Source organism: Sceloporus undulatus, chromosome 5 (genome assembly GCF_019175285.1).
Source record: "Sceloporus undulatus isolate JIND9_A2432 ecotype Alabama chromosome 5, SceUnd_v1.1, whole genome shotgun sequence".
Lineage (NCBI taxonomy): Eukaryota > Metazoa > Chordata > Lepidosauria > Squamata > Phrynosomatidae > Sceloporus > Sceloporus undulatus.
This window is the reverse complement of record NC_056526.1, coordinates 133,667,646-133,684,983: the sequence shown is the minus strand read 5'-3', so window position 1 is coordinate 133,684,983 and position 17,338 is coordinate 133,667,646. Positions and strand designations below refer to the sequence as shown.

At 37.1% G+C, this 17,338-nt stretch overlaps 1 protein-coding gene across 1 annotated transcript in view; it reads left to right on the top strand.

Annotated features, from left to right (window-relative positions):
- The first annotated feature begins 3,909 nt into the window (after positions 1–3,909).
- WDR17 (WD repeat domain 17) overlaps positions 3,910–17,338 on the top strand; it is a 53,950-nt gene continuing 40,521 nt past the window's right edge. Inside the window, 6 exon segments of the mRNA XM_042469410.1 lie at positions 3,910–4,060; positions 7,689–7,817; positions 10,228–10,411; positions 11,995–12,225; positions 14,548–14,799; positions 15,556–15,678. Coding sequence (XP_042325344.1) covers positions 3,995–4,060; positions 7,689–7,817; positions 10,228–10,411; positions 11,995–12,225; positions 14,548–14,799; positions 15,556–15,678 — 985 coding nt within the window. The 5' untranslated portion in view covers positions 3,910–3,994.

Genomic DNA, 17,338 nt, shown 5'->3' with positions numbered 1-17,338 from the left:
GAAGACTATCTGTAGCTAAACTATTCTCAAGCCCTTAAATGTACATCAAGTGCCCTTACAAAATAAGACATTCTGGGGAGACATCGTCACCCCCTTTGGCTGGATTACAATTCTAATTGGATTACAAAAATTCCTCAGGGAATCTAATTTGGAGGTTATCTACACACTTGTTTTGCAAATACTGTAATCTCATTCACATATTCCTGATTTGTTCATTATTATTTTTTAATTGGAACCACTCTCTAACTCTTGCAAGTTCTGTTGTCCACACATGTCAGCACTACAAATGAAGATGGATTCAATGATCCCGATATATTCAACACACATTCAAGACATAAAGAATTTTATCCCGGGTCCAGCTGACAATGCAAATCTTGAGAAAACTGAGATGGGGGCCCTTGAGATATTAATCTGGGTTTTGGGGAGTATCCCCCCCCCAAATGTAATAATTGACACATTCGAAAACCATGCGAACAAGACAGATTCAACATTCTACCGGGATTATTTACACCATCTGAATAACCAACCCCTCAGTTACATAGGATTCAATGTACTGTACCAAGCAAGGTGGCTAACAAAGAGAGGTTGACTGCCTGTGCGCTTGCCACAAAGCCAAGACTCTTTTAAAATCAACTTTCAAATTTTAAAAACTGGACTAGCTTTTTGTTTAAAGCACTAAATATGCATTTAAGCAGATTAATAACTTGCAGGGTAAGGGCAAAAGCTTGTTCAAAGTATGACCTCAGGATGAACAGAGAAGAAATCTGTTCTGAATATTAGAGGACCACAGACAGAAGAGTGAGAAGGAGCAGAGTTAACTCTAACGTTCAAAAACATTGGCTCCTGTGGGTTAGGTACATCTTTGTGCAATTAAACATTACTATATTGTACAGTGTTAATGAATCCTTAGGTGACAATTAGCATCATCTTAGAAACTCAATTCTCTATTAAATTAAAATGAACTTTGTGAAGAAATCTGTTATTAGAGAAGCTGATTCCCGAAGTGATCCAGTATGTAGTGGCCCCATTCCAAATGTTATTAGTAAGTAAAAGTTTCACCTCTTTCAAAAATACATCTATAACCTAACACGTATTTGTTTCTTTAGATTGTCAAGTTCCATGGAGGGGATACTCACAGTCTGTAAGTTTCATAATACTGTATATAAGAAAAAAGAAAATGGTTGTCTGAATTTTCCTTTGGCACATTTTTGGTTTAATAGTCTATTAATATATCTAGTTTCTTTGTGCAATTATCTTACTGTATTGTTGTTCAACAGCTTTTCCATTTATATGTGGCATCCTTGCTGTTTGTTGCTACTGTTTGTTATAATATAAAATATATATAATATTATTATTATTATATATTTATTTATTATTCTGTTTTCTACCCGCCTCTCCTCACAGCTGGGACATAGTTAAAACACCCATCCTTACATAAAATATACCATTAAGCTGCAAAATGCACATATTAAGAGATCTATGCACATTTATATTACAATTCATAGAAGATAATTAATAAAGTATAAAATTTATGTTTAAAATATGATTAAAAAGCCTGGATAGGCCTGCCGGAAGAGATGGGTCTGAAATGTGTCTTATATCCGACAGCTTGTTAGCGTCTTCTGGCTGGTTATAACACATCTTGGGGAGGCCATAAAGAAGATCCTCGGGTAACAGCTGCCCCCCAGAGGACCTCAATATTCGGGTGGATTGTACAGGAGATAACCTGGACCCAAACCATGTAGGGCTTTAAAGGTCAAAACCAACCACTTGCTTTGCCCGGAAAACTATTTGGCAGCCAAAGACTGATTGAGAGTATGGGTGTAATATGTTACTCCTGGATGTTCCTGTAACCAATCTGGCTGCCATATTTTGAATGAACTGAAATTTCCAAATTTGGCACCGAGCTAGCCCAATGTAAAGCGCACTGCAGAAGTCCAACTTTGAGTTACCAGCATGTGCACCACTATCTTTAGGTCCAGATGTAGGGAGGGGTGCAGCTTGCATATCAGCCGAAGCTGATACTAAGCACTCTTGACCGATGCATCTACCTGGGCTGACATTTGGACGACGGATCCAGGAGCACTCCCAAGCTGCAAACCAAGTCCTTCAGGGAAGTGTAACCCCATCCAGACTGCTTGACACACCTCCATTCCCAAATTAGGGCCCTTGATGGCAAGCACCTCTGTTTGTTTGGATTCAGTTTCAATTTGTTTTTCCTCATCCAGCCTATTACCTTCTCCAGGCATTCATCAGAGCTATTTAACCAGCTATTTATCGGTATGTTGGAATAGCTAAATTTAACCCAGCTATTTACCTGCATGTTTGATGTGGAATATTTAACACAACTATTTATCTGTATGTTACCTGTATTTATTTGTATGTGCAGGTTAGGGTAGTATTTCAATACTATGCCTGGTTTTTTCCTAAGACAGCAAAAATGTTACAGTCATCACTTCATTCTTCCTCCAGGCATAAGAAGATCAAGGTGTCACACTGTCAAAAGGTACACAGAAACACGTGCATTAATATACTGTCTTTTTATTTGAGGGGCTGAAAAATATTATTTAAGCTAGTTAACAGGGCAGCAGGTGTTTTATTTTATGTAACCACTTGCTAGACCTTGCTTCTATTTCTCCTTGATCAGAGGCAAGGACACAAAGGAACAAGGGATGAGTAACTGGTGGAAGTGAAAAGCACAGGAGGATTTACAATTACACAGTCCCACATCCACCCACAGAAGAGTGAAAGAAAGGCAGGCAAAGCACTTCCTCCAGGCTTAAAAAGAAAAGGGCTAAATCCAATTTATGGATCAGCTAGAATAGAGTCATGGTCATGGGACACCAGTGTGGCTAGTGGCTTGAGCATAGGACTTCAATTTGGAGACCAAGGTTTGACTCAGATATGAAACACACCAGGGGGCCATGGAGACATAGTCTCCAATATTCCTTATCAAATGCCAATGAACCCCCCCCCCCCCGCTTTTTGGCTTGACTTTCGAATTCCCCAAATTCGACTATTCTAAAATTCGGCACATTTTTTTAAAGAGCATTTTAGTGGATGCATTACAGAGTGGCATACGAGAATGACCATGCCCTTGTAACGAAGAAGAAATTTGTTCTCTCAGGTAAAAACATCGTGTTTTTGTTATTTGCAGTTTTTCCACATTCATGGGAGTCCAATGACCCTAATCCCAGTAAATGTGGAAGGATGAGTGTTCTTTGTAACTATGATTGGACTAGGAGCATGGCAGACAATGGACAGAAGATAAATGAGTTGTTACTTTGGGACATATCAGCCAGCTTTCTCTTAAGTAAGTCAGCTCAGATACCTGACCAATCAAAAGCACCGAGACTTAACTTTTATAAGGTGATTACTTTGTTAGTGCTTAAAATGCAATATTATTCACCTTTACTTGAAAGTAAAGCCTATTCAAGAGTAATGTAGTGGTTTGAATGTTGGACCATGACTTTGAAGACCAACCCATCCCTGGAAACTCACTTGGTGGCCTTGAGTAAATCACATTCTCTCCATCTCAGAGGAATGCAAGGACAAACCTTTGAACAAATATTGCAGAACAAACGTATGTTAGGCTCGCCTTAAGATCATCATAAGCCAGAAACGACTTAAAGGTATACACCACCAACAACAAAAGGCCCATTAAATTTAGAGGGATTTTTGTGTTTTCTTACATGGCATAATATTAAAACATTTTAAGGTGCGTATGTGCAATGTTATAATATTTTGTTCATAATGCAATTTCCATTTTCTAGACTAAACCCCATATTTATGTCCTAATCCTCTTCAGATTTTTAAAAAATATTTTCTCCTAAATATTCATAGTCTTAAGTCTTGCTATTATAGAGCAATTGATTTTACAGAGTGCAGAGCTCATGTCTGTGTAGTCTCAGTAAAATTTCACACAGAATCCGTATTGCCAGAACATTATTCAGGTGCTTAGTTATCAATTCATCATTTTGAATTCTAATACAATATGGCTTGGATGACCTGTATTTCGTATTGGTTTGATGAAGATGATTGGTATGAAGGACAACAAAGCGTAAGACTCTTTCTTTAAAAAATAACTCTTAAGTATTTGTCTCACTGCGTCTTCTGTTTATTGTGTGTTTCTAGTACCATTTTGCTCTGCAGTACTGTACTATGATTGGATCAGAAATACTTATTGAAGAGATGAAACCTGAGTTATTACTATAATACAGTGTTTTCTAATTACAGTGTAGTGTACAGATCCAAAGGTAAGCTACCAGTCGACAAATGCTGATGTTTGGCTGTGTGTTTTAATATGCTTTTAAAAGGTCTGTTGAACTGAAAGAAATTAAGTGCAATAACCCTAAAGGTGTGAATTAATTAAGAACAGATTACAGCTAGAATAGATATTAAGCCATTTCCCAGAAAAATTAATAATTTTTAATTCAGGTTCTCTAGGAAGGTGTAAGCTTATTTTAGAATAAGAAATAGGTTGCTATGGCAATCGTTGTACAACGTTGGGGAGGGCATTTAAAAAGATATTGGACAAGCCTATGTTCCAGAAAATTAGTGAGTGTTATTATTGTCTATGTATATTGAAGACAAGGCGGAGGGAGTGGAGTGTCCGATTTTTTAAAAAAGGGAATGTATGGTTGTAAGTTGAATGTAATCCTCCTCCCCCTACAAATGCATCTCTAGAGACCTTTTTGTTGGTATGATCTGTCTTTTGTATCTGCATGTTTTATGCAGTGGAACTACAGGCTGAAATAGTCAAGTCAAGCCTGTTAAAAATCAACAGATGAGAATGATTTTAGATACGATGTATGATTAAAAGAGCTTGAGCATTGCATTATGAGCAGTTATTTGTTTACGATCTTTATCCTGGCTTTTCTTCATAGAATGCAAAGCAGCATACATAGGTTTTCATAGCTATTTTCAATCCTGTATCATGGAGCCCAAAATTAGCACCAGTAAGATTTGAGCAGTTTGTTTTCAGACCATGAAATGAGAACCTGAATGAAATAGGCTGAAACAAAGGGAGGCATGTTAGGAATGATCAGGCAGAAGAATCTCTATGTTATTCCATGTGAACACATGGGCAATAGGGATGAGGAATGGGGATGAAGGTTTCGTTTTTTCATACTGTTGTGCATATGTGCTTTCATGTGGCTAAAAAAAAAACCCTGGATAATTGAATGTGGGTTTTTTGCACAAGTATAAGAACTGAAGGTGAAATGTGCCATTTTATTCACAATTGTGGGACACAGGAGAATGCCCCTCTTAGATAACATATCATAAGCTGTGTTTAAATTTGAAATATTTCTTCAAAAGTATTGTTGCATTAATAAGAGATACTCATTTGATTTTAACAAATTACTAAGGAGAAGTTATTATAATAGGTATGTGATTGGTTGAGAAAAAGGACAGAGGCATGGGAACCCACCGTTTAGTCTCCCCCTGCTCACACGTGGAAAATAAAGCCACTGGATTGAAGTCCTTTGGTTTCCCAGGGCCATCATCTTCCAGCTCTTGGGATGCTGACAAAAAATTTAAGTTGGCCAATGGCACTATTAAGGGCAATCTGGGGATTTTAGAAATGGGCAGATTTACAGGGATGAATTTCACCTCTCTACTATATTTTTCTATGAAATCCTCCTGGGGTACAATCCCAGAATTCTCCAGACAACGTAGCAACCATCTGCAACAGAGAAGAGAAAGAAATTAGTTGTGCTCCTAATCTTGTTTTCAGAACTCATAGAAGTTGTTTTTACGATTCCAACTCCATCTGGCCATGCTGGCTGAGCGATTCTGGGAGCTGTAGTTCCCCCAGGTTTTTTCTTCTTAATCTGAAGGTGGTGGTGGGGAGACTCTATTTCTTTCCCGATTACCTAATTTATATCTTTGGCTTCCCACATGTACATTTGCAGTGTCTGGAATTATTATTATTTTTAGATTTGGAAGGATGTCAGAGGAGAAAAAATGAGGCAGAATCATTCATCTTATTTCTAAAGGTTATGGCAACCAGCTGTGGGCTTATGTTCTTTCACTTTCATTTCTTCTGATTCATAATGGGGAATTGGATTTCTGTAAATCAATGTAATTTCAAAGACGCATGTGAAAGCACAGTTATTCAGATGATCACTATCACATGCTTTGCATGTAATATGATTTAACAAATATAATTAAACTTGCTTCAGCTTAATTTGCCTTGGTCTGTTTCTTTCATTTCTGGAATGCAGTTAGTGAAAAACCTAGATGTGTTCCATATCTCTTCTGGTGTATATTTCAAATGACTAGAAGAACTGCTGTTGCATGAGCCTCTGTAACAAAGTACTTATGTTTGAACTATCCATAAAATATTCTTTGCTTTCTTCCCTTCTATTTTTAAAAAGATATTCTGTTCAAAGTACTTCCACAAATTCTGCATTTGGGACGTGGGGGAGGGAAATGTGGTATGTGGCCTTTCCCCTATCAGTTTTAAAACACAGGAATCCAGGTTTCCCAAACACAACCTGAGTATATCCTTTCAACATACATAAGTGGTAAGTGAAACAGGATGGTTGATGGAGGGATGAAGTTAATGACAAAATAAATCCCAATTCCCTAGACAAGAGACACTTGGTGAGGACCCTTTCGGTTTCAGAATGTAAAAGTTTGAGGAGGGAATCATAAGAAGATAAGCCGTAAGTAGCAAAAGAGTCTTGATTCATCCATATAGCCTTCTTGCTTTTAAAATTACCGTATATACTCAACTATAAGTTGAGAAATTTATGCCCCAAAATTGCCTTTAACATTTTGGGGAAGACTTAGAGAAGGGTCCCAAACAAACAAGCAAGCCTAATGGCCCAATCTTCCTTGAAGACCAATTCCTTCCCTGCTCTAGTCCGTTTCTCAAGCCTTGGCTTCCTAGTTCAGAAACTCCCTGTTTAAAAGCACTTGTGTCTCTGCTCCGTTTTGCAAGCCTTGGCTTCCCAAGGAAAAACCTCTTCATTTAAATCCAATTGCTTCTCTTTTGCTCTGTTTTGCAAGCCTTGGCTTGCCAAAGTAAAACCTCTACATTTAAATCCAGTTTGCTCTGTTTTGCAAGACCTATCTTCCCATGGAAAAACCTCTCCATTTAAATCCAATTGCTTCTATTTTGCTCTCTTTGCAAGACCTGGCTTCCCAAGTGATAAAGGAAATTGGAATTAGAAACCTATATAGCTTATTTAATTTTGCATTAAAATGTATAAGAAAGGCTTCTATAAGCCATGATTTTGGGTTGATATAGATGATGCCTAGGGAACTTTGAAATAGATAGTCAGACTTCAGCTGCTTAGCTCTGCAGAAACAAGTTTTTGCAATATCAGGGTTTAATTTCTTCAACCACCAAATAAAGTAGCTTCAGTCTACAGCTAGTCTGAGGCTACATGTTTGGAATCTGGAGTGGACATGGAAATCCTTAGATGGCTTCCAGAATATGACACCTGTACTAAGGTAGGGCTAAACTGATCAACTAATTGCTAGTCTCTAAATCTCACTGTGTTTCTGAATCATGTACATGACCCTGACATTGGGTCATGACAGATGGCAAATAAATATTTTAAATATATAAATGCATCCAATTCTATCAGTCTTGTCCCTTAAAAAAATTTGTATCTGTACATAGGGAGATAATATGTAGCTGCCTTAATAACCATATTTCTCTATTTATTTGACAGGCAAAAATGGCACAGGTTAAGCAAGTGGGCCTGTTAGCTGCTGGGTGTCAGCCATGGAATAAAGATGTATGTGCTGCTAGTGGGGATAGATTTGCCTATTGTGCAACTCTTGCTATTTATATATATCAGGTGAGATTAATTTGTTTATCATTCATTTGAATGTTTTTCTTTTCTTGCTTGCATACTAGTCTTTCTTTAAGTTATTCTATATCTAAATATGGCAGTCAATGTCAGAAAGTCATTTACTTTGATGTAGTGAAAGTTTTATATGTAATCAGTAGCCTCAGAGAAGGATCTATGTATGCTTCACCAAATTCATTCAACAAACTCATTTGGGCTTACTTACGTGAACATTCCACTTTAGTGGTGCATTTCCAAACAAAGGTGGCTCAACAGTCATTCTGTGGACTATCCCAATCCCATTTTCTCCTTTAACGATATTCATATAATCCCCAACCCAAAGTGCTCTGTAATCCCCCTTGAAATTTGGCACAAAAGCACATTACGGGGATGATATTACTTCCACCTAAACAATATTTTCCTCTTGGGTTTTTCTGTAAACTATTCTGCAATCTACCCACATTTGTGGCTTTGACTTTTGCAGATTTGATTATTCATGGATTTTATTAATATGTTCTCTCTAGGAACATCTCGGTCCTCCAGCGCAACTCTATGTTGAATTTAACCAAAAGTCACACTGAAGGATCTAGAGATTCCTAGAGAGAACACTCCACTTGGCAATTATAGTTCCTCCAGAGAAATTCTGTAGTCAGTGTCTGGCAAATGTTGACCACAGAGTTGCACTGGAGGACCTAGAAATTCCTAGAGAGGTGTTCTCTAAGGTAAAAACATAGTGTTTTTGTTATTTGCTTTTTTCCCACATTCATGGGGGGTCCTGTGCCCCTAAGCCCAGCAAATGTAGAGGGATGAGTGTAATTGTACATGCACACATGGCAGATGTTTATGCATATCCCTCTGGATTGCATCTCATTCCTTCACTGTCATGGATGCCAATGTATTTTAACTTAACATAGGCTGTTTGGAAAATGTCATCAGATTGTATCTAGAGAAATACTATGATCCTGAAAAAAAGTATTAAACACAACATGAGGGTGGACTGCTAGGAATGTAGCACTGCCCCAAATTGGTAGACTTCCAAAGAGTTTTGGAAAGCTCTTCTTCCCTGAATTCTTTCCTACATTAGTCAGTATAGCTCCCAGATACTCCAGGTAGCCTTTTCAAGATGTGCAGATGGCTGCAAGAGGATTGGAAGATTTCCTTCCATTAATGTATGGTTTCCTTCCATTAATGTATTTAAGTTAATTTGCCTTATGACCACAATTCATAGTGCATAAGGTGACAATATTATTTTAAAATTAATGTTATACCTTTTCTTTTTATATTTGCCAAAGTAACAAACTGTAATAATGCATGATCTGGAGCTGGGTGATTCAGACTCAGAGGAGTAAAATGTCCAGGAATTTACAGCTCCTGTTGCTGAGGTCCAAAACACACTGCAGAAATAATCCAGTTTGAGGCCACGTTAACTGCCATGACTCAATGCTAGGGAATCCTGGGAACTGTAGCCCAAGAACACCTGAAGATTCATGTGGCTCCTATCCTTATCTAAACTGTGGGCATGGAAGACATCTAGCCTTCTCTGTCAGAGAGCTCTGGTGCCACTATAAACTACAGTTCCCAGGATTACCTACCACTGAGCCAGGGTAGTTAAAGTGGTCTCAAACTGGTTTATTTCTGAACTGTGTTTTGGACCTGAGTCTGAGGAGCTGGAGACTGAAGCAATGGGGGAATCTGCTCCCTAGCAGAATATGGGAGACACTAAAGATATGTTGCAATCCTTTGCAGATTGTCAAAAGGATAAGGAGAGACTGTGATGATCCCAGTGGCTGAGACACTGACTATTTAGGCACCTGGTGTCTCGAGACAGCTGCCTATAAATCTCCTGGCAGTTCCCTGGCATATTTGTTGCTTGCAACCATCTTATTTAGGTAACTGGCAGTACTCTTTGGAGGTCATGTTTTCTTGATCTTGGACTGGCCACAATTTGACAGCTCTGTTAGTTCCTTGCTGTGTATCAGGACAACTGAGTTGCTATAATGATCTCTGGACCATCTGACAGCCACTCTTTTGCTTCACCTTTCATCTTGTTTGGATAACCTGTGACTTATCTGGACTAGATTAACTACCAGACACCTTTTGCACTCCAACAACCTGCTTCCTGGGCCACTTGCTAATTGGACCATAGACACAAGCTAAATACAAAATGTTTAAGAATGTAATGAAGTGGTTAAGAATTTGTTCACATCTATTTCTAAATTTAAACTTGTACAAGTAAATGAATATGAATCAGATTTTACAGAATTAGTGATAGTTAGGGCATGTCCATGGTATCATTGGGTAATGTGAGAGGAAACAATACTTTAGAAGTGTGGGTGAGTTGAAGATGACAATCAATCTATCTCTTGTTTTAAAAACTTTTTTTTTAAAAAAAAACCCTTTCTCTGGCTCTTTTTTTTAGTTAGATCATCGGTACAATGAATTCAAGTTATGGGGAATTATGTCTGAGCACAAGAAGACAATCACAGCCATTTCTTGGTGTCCCCATAACCATGACTTATTTGCAAGTGCAAGTGCAGATAACTTACTAATAATTTGGAATGTAGCTGAACAAAAAGTTGCTGCAAAACTTGACAGCACAAAAGGTATGTGAGGAACTCAAGCCTAACATTTTTTGAAAGCAAAAGCAGCCATCCATATTTCATCATGGGTTAAATCCAGTTTGAATGATTAAATCACAGGTTTCCAGGGACAGAGCATATGGTTATGAGTCCAAGTTGGTGTGCTGCCCACAAATCTAGTTCAGAAGACCAAGGGACTCTGAAAGAGGGGAGAGATCGTGCAGAGGATAAAATCATAAAATCCTTTGTGTTCACATACACCTCCAGTGGGTCTCAGTGGGTTGAAGGGAGTTCTTTCATAACAGAAGGGCACCTTTGGATCCATATTCAGGCTGAAATAATGTTTTAAGTAGCCTGTATCTTTTTTCATATCTAATTGTAGCAAAAGGCAGAACTTTCCCCTTGTTTTTCATTGAGTAATAAATTGTAATGATATAGTGTGGTCAAATGACACCAAATGAAACTGATTTGGTTACTTTCCTGGATGAAAACTTGAAACTTAAATTTTTATTTAATTTGTTTTTCCTAATGAGGAAGTGCTAACTGTAATTGATGCACAACTGTTAATTTTGATATATTTTCTTCTAATATGGTTGTAGTAGTACAATAATGTTATTTGATTACTTCCTTGCAATGTCTAATTGGTTAGCAATCATAATAGCCTTTGTTTGCTGTTACTCAGAAACATCTGCTTATATTTTTAGAGTAAAAACTATGAAAAGAATGTAGGAATAGATGCACAAACATCATTTTGTCACTATGACATTGTATGTACAGCGCTGTGTAAATTTACAGTGCTTTATAAATAAAGGTTAATAATAATAATATAATAATAATAATGTTCCTTCTAAGGAAAAAGTAGATTCCATGTGAGTGTTTCTTGGCCATTCAGATCTTGCCCAATGAAAGCAGCGAGACAATCTACAAATGTGAGAGATGTGATTCAGTTTGACTTACCAAGGGGCAAGGACTGAAAGGTTTGTGCTGGAAACTATTGTCTGTGGTACACCATGCCCACAGCTTAGACAAGGAGAGGAGCTACATGGATCTTCAAGTGTTCTCGGGCAACTTCCCTCATTCTTCATCTTAGGCTATCTGGCTAGGGCTGATGGAAGCTGTTGTCCAACAACCTCTGGAGGACCATATTTCTCACCCCTGAATTAGTCCATTTTGGTTTGAGCAATGTGGAACTGTATTTATAGATATACTTGTAGCTAATTTTAATGTAACATATTTCACATGGAGGTCTGCTTTCAACAGGTTCATATGAACAAATAAGAATGGAGAAGGGAATGGGGAGGAGGAGTGGAAAGTCGCTGGTTTTTGTTCAAGTGGACAAAACCCTTTTCTTCCAAACTCATACGATCTTTTTAAAATTATTTCAGTATAAGGATATCCAAATGTGTTCCTTCACAGGATTTTTTTGGGGGGAAGGGAGCAAATAATATTAGAACTGGCACACATTCTTATTATGTTCTTAGTGTTAAGTTTCAGTATACAAACTAGTGAGAGAAGATAGTTTAAGCTCTCTTTTTCATTAAGTTCATCATTGCAATACTGGAGGTAAGGCAGCAAATGTTTTTTACTCTTTTTTTTTAATGTTTCAGGTATTCCTGCATCTCTTAGCTGGTGCTGGAATGCAGGAGATGCAGTTGCGTTTGTCTCCCATAGAGGTCCCTTGTACATCTGGACAGTTTCAGGAACTGATTGTGGTGTAACTATACATAAAGATGCTCACAGTTTTTTGTCAGACATCTGTCTGTTTAGATGGCATCCCAAAAAGAAGGGGAAAGTAGTGTTTGGACACACTGATGGAAGTCTTTCTATTTTTCAGCCAGGTAAGAATTTTAAGACATCCAATATTATATGCATCACTTATTTCAGGAAAGGGGTTTGCTGTATCTGAGAGTTTGTTGTTCACTAATACTCTTGCTCTTGAATTACTCAGGGGTAGTTGTCTGAAAATCTGTACTACACAGTTGATTTTAGATTGGCAATGTAGGACAGCTTCATTTAAAGTCTTAGCTTGTACAAAAGTGTTCTTGTCATACTGTTTGTACTCACTAGGACAGACAACAAAAAGTGCATTCATTTGTAATGAATGACACTGACTAAAAATATATATCATTCACTTATGCAGTAATTTCATGGATTAGTTTCCCATTTGAAAGAAAGATTGGCCAGTCATAGAACTACAGTTTGGGCAGTTTGTTAATTTTTCAGAATATTTTTGGTTAGAACAAGAATCCTGATCATCAGTGGTTTGTTCTGTATATTGTTAGTTACAAACTTAGGTTTGTTATTTCAACAGATTCGCTTACATAAATGAAAACAGACTCTTAAAGATCATATTCATACTGCTGTATCAAATACTACAGTTTTATGTCAGTATAGATTTTGGGAAGGAGGGGACATTTTGGGTTCCTCCCTGTGTTAATCATTCAAGACTGTGCTTAGCAGGGAGGGATCCTTGTGATCTGATTAAAGGTTTATTTACCATTGGCAATTGGGAACTTTGTCTGTTGTAGTATTATTTGGGTCTGTAATTATAAACATTAAAGTGAAAAGTACTATTAGTTGTTTTCTCCAGAATGTTAAATTTCAACCATTGACTTCAACTCAACTTCAGTTACGTGCAATGCTAAAATTTCTGTTGTTTTGGACTCTCAGGAACAGTAAAGCATCTTCAAGACTGTAATTTAAGTCTGAGTCATTATTGAATAATTAGCACAATGCAACAGTGTCTTTAATTGTTAGTATTTCAGCATTTTGTCCATTGTATTCACTTTATTTTTAACTAAGAAGGGCTCTCTAGATACTAGTAGTGGCACAGCAGAGGCATTCCAGGAGGAAAATGTAGAAAATGATAGAAATATGTAATATTAGTTTAAAAGCTGATATTTGTCCAACATCTTCAGAAACCATTTTGACAGGCTGATTCTATGCATATTTATTTATAAATATATCCTACCAAGTTCAGTAAACCTGCTCCAAACATAATGTGTATGGGATTGCAGCTTTAGGCTTTTATGAACTTTCATGGTATCGAAATGAATGAAAGCAAGGAACTTTTTATATTCTCAGTATTTGTGTTCCCTTTTACTGTAGCTTCCAGACACATTGGAGTACTTTCCATATTATCTCCAGCCAACAGCAAGCTGATCAGGGATAATAGCAACTGTCAGCCAATTCTGAAGGGACACATCCAGACATACAAATGTCTATTAGAAAGGTTGCTAGAAGATAAGCTTCAGTTAGCAAGAAAAGTAGAGAATTGTTCTTAATTGCATTGGCTTCTCTCTCTCCAGTAGTCCAAAAACTTATCTGTTGAGGGAATTACAAGGAAGTTTTAGTGCTGGGGTTGGCAACTGTGGAGGACCTTAATAGTATGCACTGCCACAGCCCCGATGTGTGGGAGGGTCAGTTCATTTCTGAGTGTTATTTTAGTACAACACAGCTTAAGTATGGTTACTTACAAGAATCATTTATCAACTTCCCTTTGGTACTACATAAATTTCTTAATTTAATACTCCTTTCTGTCCCTTTGATAGTTGGACATAGGCATTGACTCAACTGATAGGAACCTTTTTGTTACATGCCTTCCAGTTTTCCCCCCCAAACTATATTGATCGTATCTTGGCATGATTCATTTAGAGGGAGTTTTGTCATTGCTTTCTTCTGATGCTAAGAAAGTGTGACAGTCACACAATAGAATTCAATGACTAAGTGGGGATTTGAACCCATTTCTCCCAGAGTCCTAGTCCACTCAAAGCATTACTCCATGCCGACCCTCAATAAGAGATTTACTCAATTTTAATAAGTAAATACATATTAAACATTATTATTTAACAGTAGATAAAAGCTAATAAATATTTGTTGTATTTCTTAAATCATATTAGATATCCCAGGCTTGTTTCAGCAGTCCTGATAATAAATAGATGATATAGCTCTACTCTGTTAATTCCTCAATCAAGCTATAACTCATTTAAATCATAATCTGGATTCTCAAGGCACAGTATGAAGTATTCACCTAAAACTGTCCCCTGGAACGAATTAAATAAGTACTTTATAAAATGTATATTCACTACAAATATATGTCTGTTCTGCAGTTCCGATATTTATTTATTTATTGTTCAAATTATAATTTTGTACTTTTCCAGGTTGTAAAAGTCAGAAACATGTTCTAAGGCCAGAATCTCTTGAAGGGACAGATGAAGAAGACCCTGTCACTGCTCTGGAATGGGACCCCCTGTCAATGGATTATCTTCTTGCTGCAAATTTGCACAATGGCATCCGTCTAGTTGATTCAGAGTCTCTCTCCTGTATCACAGTCTTTAGTTTTCCTAGTTCTGCGGCATCGGTGCAGTGTTTAGCTTGGGTTCCTAGTGCTCCTGGAATGTTTATCACTGGAGGTAAAACGAACAAACATTTTCACACATTGTTTTATAAAACAGTAAAATAGATAATGTGGGATCACGTCCATCAATTTCTTGTCTACTGCTGGTTTTATTAAAATGTGACTTGCATAGTTAGTTCATTAAAAGTAGGAACAGCCATAATATTTTAAGAGGAATAGATGTGGTTCAAAGACACCATTGTGCTGTCGAAACCTGTTTAAATTTTTATATCTTGGGACTAATTTGGGACTGGAGCAATTGGAAACAAAAAGTGAAGGGGGAATGGGGGAAAGTGGTTTTGGGGGATACTTGTTGGCTATTATTAATCATTCCTGGTTTTAACTGTCAATTTAAGATTTTGTAATGTGAAAGTTGTGTACCTTTCTTTTCATGCCTCTAGAAGGCCTGATGACTCATTTAGTGCATAATAAGGGACATCAATCTGTTATGAAGACATATTCATGATCACCATGTTCAGTTTGTATGTATGTGTTTGTGGTGACAGTTGTGAAAACAAGTCTCATGCTATGGAAGATTCTGTCTTCAAATGTGAAATGAACATAAACTGCTTTTTTGCTTTTGGGGGAGGGGGAATTCTACAGAGATGGTTTGTGTCCAATTTTATCTTATCTATGAAAAAATATGTATGAATAACTGTGAATACAAACATATCCAAAACAATTAAATATATTGCTGTTGAAGATTGCTAGTTATTCAAGTTAATGGACTTCTGGCTGAAATCATAAATGTGGTTTGTATTCTATAATACAGATTCTCAAGTGGGTGTCTTGCGTGTTTGGAATGTATCACGAACAACACCAATAGATAATTTTAAACTGAAGAAAACTGGATTCCATGGGTTGCATGTTCTTAGTACTCCTCCAAAGAAAAAATGTAAGTATTTGGTTTTGGTTTTGGTTTTTAATTTGTGTCTAGAAAAATATATACCAAATTAATGGACTAACTTACCACTTGAGGTCGGCACTTGTACGCTGTTAGGTCTCCAACACAATATAGATAAATTTCCTTAGAAGATCAAGAGTAACAGAAATTCCTTCCTAGGATTATTGGAATACATCACAGATTCTCATTTTATAATACAAAATGGATGTTGGCAAAAATACGTCTCTTTATGCACTGATAAATTCTACATTTCAAATAGTTTTGAAAATCCACAAATCCTTGTGTTGTCTAGTCTGTTCTCCTTCCCCTCCTTTCTGATTCTCTCACCTTAACACCAAGAAATCTATTCTTTTTTATCCTTTCTTTGGAAACACTTTTTCCCAGTCTAGAAAGGGAACAGAATCTCCTTGTTTAAGATGGGAGGCACTTGCAATATCTCCACTCTGTGTGTGTGTGTGTGTGTCTTTCCTAGCTAGATCTCCTCTGCCTTTGTGAGAGCAGCAACCCTACATTCTGTTCCTCCTAAGATAAAAGCCTGGAAGATACTATGCCAATCCTTCTTGTTTGTTTGTTTGTTTAAGGACTTACAAACATTGCCATAATAGCTAAGTGCAAAACTAGACATGAAATTAACTCAAAGAATGTTGTTGTTGTGTGCCTTCGAGTCATTTCCAACTTATGGCAATCCTAAGGCAGACCTGTCATGTAGTTTTCTTGGCAAGACTGTTCAGACCTGGTTTGCCCTTTCTCTGAGGCTGAGAGATTGTGACTTGCAGAAGTTCAAACAGTGAGGCAGTGGGAATAAGAGTCAGGCTTGATTTCCCTGTATCAACTGGAATAGAAATTGGCTCTCAGAAGCCTTTATATTTCAAGAGAAGACACTTCCATCTTTCAAAATGATATACTTTCAGATTGTTTAATGTAAATTAACATTGCTTCCTTGTATTGCTTACCACTTGGAATTTGCTGATGCACATGTCTCCTGATTATTCCCACTGTTAAGATTTTAATAACTTTAAATCTCTGCTTTGTCAACATTGTTTTCCAGCCAGTCTTTCTTCTCAAAGACTTGAGATTCATATTTGATCCACTGTTTTAATATCTACTACTCACTTGTTTCCCAGTTCCGACTTTTAGCTCCCACCCCATCACACCCCAATATTGTTGTAGCTCTCACCAACCCTCTGCAAATAGTGATAGATGATGATTTTTTTTACTCCAACAGTTCCTGGAGGACTCCAAGTTGTCTAACCAATTGCAAATGCTCTGTAAAAACAACTTGGGAAAGCAGGCATCTTTGCAGTGTGATATTTGCTCAGTCCAAAATGCAAAAGTCATACATACTACGTAATATCATTAATACAGTACACATTTTCTCTCTCCTTATTTTTGTTGCTCATTTACTTTTTAAGACCTGCATACAATTCATAGTTGGTCCTGAATTATTAAACATAATTTTGAAACAAAAGTATACATTACCATTTTCAGCATGGAAACAACATTTTATAAATGAGAAATAAATGTTTGAAGATGTGAGGAATATTTATGCCAATTTCTGCATGTTTGAATAAGACATAGCTATTTAAAATCAGCTACCAAACTTGTACAGCTGTTAAACTGAAACACACAGAGCCAGAAACAACTTGAAAAA